The 4,963-nt window shown below is 38.1% G+C and overlaps 1 protein-coding gene across 1 annotated transcript; it reads left to right on the top strand.

The window, feature by feature from the left end:
* The first annotated feature begins 1,011 nt into the window (after positions 1-1,011).
* LOC111347299 (uncharacterized) lies at positions 1,012-4,709 on the top strand. The gene has a single exon (XM_088726749.1). It carries the CDS (start codon positions 1,135-1,137, stop codon positions 2,227-2,229), a length of 1,095 nt encoding a protein of 364 aa, XP_088582875.1. The 5' UTR covers positions 1,012-1,134; the 3' UTR covers positions 2,230-4,709.
* The last annotated feature ends 254 nt before the right edge of the window (positions 4,710-4,963 follow it).

Genomic DNA, 4,963 nt, shown 5'->3' with positions numbered 1-4,963 from the left:
TCCAACGGAGGACTGGACTTCCATAGTTTCCCGAGTTAAGAGGGCATTCCAACGGAATCGTTGAATCACCTGATATGGGCTCGCTTGGACAGACTTTTCCATTGACAACAAGGGCTCTTTCACCTCTGTAACTCATTGGATAACCAAAACAAATAATTGGCAAATCTGGTGACAACAGCTGGTTTGATAGCGGCAAGAGACGGTTTTTCTCTAAATTTAGGTCATGGCAACGCAGTAAAGCCAAGTCGTTTAATTCGTCAACATCGAATACTTGGCAAGGAAGCTTACCGATAGCTGCATTGGAAATATACACTACGTATCCCTCTGCGCGATCATTAAAAGCTGATTCAACCACTTGCTTACTCGTGACTACAAAATGATCGTTGAGAATAATCCCTGAACCATGCTTTAGTGCGGTTGGTTCAAAAACAGGTCGCTGCTTTCCCATCACACAACTGCAGGTTCGTTGAACGGCTTGAGGTTTTTCTCTTTCGTTGTAACCGTCTTCCACTCCAACTTTATCTAAGAGTTGTTCCACTTTCTTTCTAGGGTTACAAAGAGCTACGAATCCATTCCGTTCGTTGCATCTAGAAAGCTCTGGTTTTCCAAATGTATCACACTGTAATTGAACGATGAAATCATTCTTCACGCCGAACATGTCGAACCTTTGCCTTGCTTTCTCTGAGACTTTTATTTCTAGAGATACTTTTACGCACAAGTCTAGGGCTCCTCTTCCCCTTTCGCCTAAAATATCGCCGCTGTACTCGGAACACATTATAGAAGTTAATCACAAACACAGCCTTGTCTCTTGCCGCTTGCTTTCCTCCAAAGATTTACACGCCATTTCGCTGTGTTGTAAACCTGAAAGAATCGGCGCTCTACATGAGAAACATCGGCGCTCCTTCCCACCACATCTTGGGGAACCAATGAGCGTTCCCCTAAAATGTGGGAACCAATGAGCGCTCACGCGATCGTTTTGCATACAGTTTCTGGTTGCAGAGGCCGTGGACTCTTTGTAAGGTGACATGTAGAGCGCCGATTCTTTCAGGTTTACAACACAGCGAAACGGCGTGTAAATCTTTGGAGGAAAGCAAGCGGCAAGAGACAAGGCTGTGTTTGTGATTAACTTCTATAATGTGTTCCGAGTACAGCGGCGATATTTTAGGCGAAAGGGGAAGAGGAGCCCTAGACTTGTGCGTAAAAGTATCTCTAGAAATAAAAGTCTCGGAGAAAGCAAGGCAAAGGTTCGACATGTTCGGCGTGAAGAATGATTTCATCGTTCAATTACAGTGTGATACATTTGGAAAACCAGAGCTTTCTAGATGCAACGAACGGAATGGATTCGTAGCTCTTTGTAACCCTAGAAAGAAAGTGGAACAACTCTTAGATAAAGTTGGAGTGGAAGACGGTTACAACGAAAGAGAAAAACCTCAAGCCGTTCAACGAACCTGCAGTTGTGTGATGGGAAAGCAGCGACCTGTTTTTGAACCAACCGCACTAAAGCATGGTTCAGGGATTATTCTCAACGATCATTTTGTAGTCACGAGTAAGCAAGTGGTTGAATCAGCTTTTAATGATCGCGCAGAGGGATACGTAGTGTATATTTCCAATGCAGCTATCGGTAAGCTTCCTTGCCAAGTATTCGATGTTGACGAATTAAACGACTTGGCTTTACTGCGTTGCCATGACCTAAATTTAGAGAAAAACCGTCTCTTGCCGCTATCAAACCAGCTGTTGTCACCAGATTTGCCAATTATTTGTTTTGGTTATCCATTGAGTTACAGAGGTGAAAGAGCCCTTGTTGTCAATGGAAAAGTCTGTCCAAGCGAGCCCATATCAGGTGATTCAACGATTCCGTTGGAATGCCCTCTTAACTCGGGAAACTATGGAAGTCCAGTCCTCCGTTGGATCAATGACCAGTTAAGAGTAGTTGGTGTTGTAACAAGAAAAAACGTCCTTGAGGTTGACACACTAGTTAAGAGAGATGGCATTCAAAATGCACCACAATCAAATCACACTCGTGAAACGGCACATATGATGACTTCTGATACTGCCACACAGCAACTGGTGAGACATGTACTACATAACATTGTGAAGGCACGTTCTCCTTTTTCTGTATTACCAGGGATTTGCCTAGTCGAGTTTGTGAAAACCTCTGCCAGGAAACATGGAGGCAAGCATAAGGAGGAGTTGGGTGAAATAATCAAAAGGTGCAAGATTCTTGAATAACAATGGTTCTAGATTGCCTATGGTCAGATTGATAGTTATAGTGCAACTGTTGACATTTTCCTACAGTTAAGGCAACTTAAAGTGTTAATTTAATTTAACATAATTGATATAGCTCTAACTCCACTAATTGACCAAAGTGCTTTACAATTCATAATATTAAAATAACTAAAAAGATCCTACTAGTAATAAAATAGGAATAAATTAAAAACCTATTTGCAGACTTATCTATAAAAATATCACAGTAAATCCTATTCCAAATTATCAAAAAGTTAAAGATTATATGCTTTTTTAGAAAGATCAGTCTTTAAGTGTTTCTTGAATAAATTAAGTGTATCTAAACTTCTAAGATCTAACGGCAGCTCGTTCCAGTTTAGGTGCAGCATCGGGAAAGGCCCTGTCTCCGTATGTTTTAAGTCTTGACTTCGGAACTGCCAGAAATTTTTGATCAGTAGAGCAGAGTGTACGTGAACATGTACGATAACTAAGTAATTCCGTGATATATAATGGTGCCATACCATTTAGGGCCTTGTAAACTAACAATAAAACTTTGAAAAGAATCCGAAAATGAACAGGTAACCAATGCAGTTGAATCAATACAGGGGTTCCACTGATATCCAATGAAAAGTAGAACATATATTTTCACTATGATTGAAAACACTCTGAGAGTTGATGTCAGAGTTGGTGATTATATTATTTTCTTCTTTAAAAGTTGTTTCCTTTATGTGTCACTGTTTTGTTAATTTCCATTAGTTCTTAAATGGACCTGTATGTGACCCACCCTTATCACCATGCCTCCATCCAGACACTAACCCTGAGGACAGAGTATTTTCCCCAATTGAAAGAGTGAAGGGCAGATTGAAATAAAACTCGTGCACAGATTTCTGTGAGGAGAGCCATTTGAAAATCAAATTTATTATTACCTATGCCATTCTTTCAAGTAGAATGAACTATATAGAAGGCTTCTAACTTTTATTTATCTTAGGGTATGGTAAATTTTCGAGGCCAAATTTGCAGGGAAATTTTTTTTCATGTCAGACAAAGCACTGTCGTTGATTGTTTCAGAAACTAGATTGTGAAAGAAGAAAGATTAAGACTGCATAAGTGTTATTTGTCAGATTTGCTACCAGATTAATTTGCCCGAAGAAACATTATTTGCTTTGAATTGTTGCACCTCAGTCAGTCTACAATTAGATCGAGCTAAATCAGAAAAAATTTTTGTCAGATAGTTCATTGCATAACCTTTCCATTAATATATTGCTTATGGTGGTTAAGCTTTGAATAGTGCATCAATTAATTTTTTTGCTAAGGACACCTGTGAAGGTCTACTGTATCCTCAAGCACTTGCACTTGTAATCAGTCCACCTCGTGTAGGTCTTACACCCACTACATTCTCTTGAGGTAGCACAGGTGGTTAAATAAGCACCTGTTTTACACTTTTGGCACCCCATATTAGCCTAATATTCAGATTGACAACTGAATAAACAGTTATTTTGGTGTGTTATTGCATAGATTTGTGGGAGCTTACTAAAAATTTGGAAAGTGTGTTACCATCAAGTCTGAGTCATTACAATCTTACTTTGTGCATCACCCTTTTTAACTGTCACAAGAAAAATCTTTTTTAAGTCCTTTAACTGCCATTTGACCTTTGACATTGAATTTTGTAGGAAACAGAAATTATGTGAAGCAATTTTCCTTTTGTTTAGAGTTAAGAAAGTTCAGTAGAGTTAGTAAGGTATTCAAAACAACAAGGAATCATGCTAGAGCCATGTCTCACTAGTCACTACACAAAACAATATGGAAATTTGTTAAACAAAAATTGAGCACTGGCATTCTTATTTTTTTCAAGGAACATGAACATCTTTGTTTCCCTATCTCCTCTGACTCCAAAAGTCAACATATGGGATGATAAACTCTTCCCTAAACTGATACAGAAGAGATATCTAACAAAATTACGGCTGTTGAAAAGTACAAGGTGGATTTATGCTTTATTCCAAGAATTTCCACTGATACCAGTGAAGAGATGAAGACCAGGAGTGATATTTGAATTTGAGTAGGACTGGGAGCATTAGGTTGCTATCAATCAATCCCTTTGCTCCTGCTACAATATTTTTTACATTTGAATTTTCTTCTAATGTGTGTCAAGTTTTCTGTTAGCTGTGTTTCTTAGAACATGCAATTTTCAGCAATTTAGTCAATTTTTCAATCAGTCAATTTTTCCTCTTTTTAAGATCTGGTATTTAGTTTTATGATAGCAAAGGATTTGCAGTTGAATAGCATATAACAAAAACATGTAAGGTATTTAAATGCTTAACACAATGATTGAGGTGTGACATCAAGAGTAAAAACTGTTGAAGTCTTTACAGCCTTGTCAGTTTAAACAAATATTAAAAAAATTGAACGTTTTCATAGTTACTGTAATAGGTTCTTGGGACTAGCTCTAGAGGATTATGTTTTCAGACAGTAAAAGAAATATGTTCCTACATGGCTTTAAAAAAATTTTTTAGATTGACTTCAAGCTAACTAAAGGGGTGTCCGAAGGCGTGGGGAACTGCTCTTGAAGTTGTAATCAAATAACAGCTATCCCCTTAAATAGCCTGTGAAACTGGTGCCATTTGGCTATTTACCTCTTCTAAAGCTTCACGTTGGTGCAATTTTTTTCTTTTTGAAGGAATACCACAAGTTTCTTAAGATTATCATACTAACATTATTAACAGTATTATGGCTATGGAATACA

This window comes from Stylophora pistillata, chromosome 7 (genome assembly GCF_964205215.1).
Source record: "Stylophora pistillata chromosome 7, jaStyPist1.2, whole genome shotgun sequence".
In the NCBI taxonomy this organism is placed as follows: domain Eukaryota; kingdom Metazoa; phylum Cnidaria; class Anthozoa; order Scleractinia; family Pocilloporidae; genus Stylophora; species Stylophora pistillata.
The sequence above is the reverse complement of the archived record's forward strand: the minus strand, read 5'-3'. Positions and strand labels throughout refer to the sequence as shown.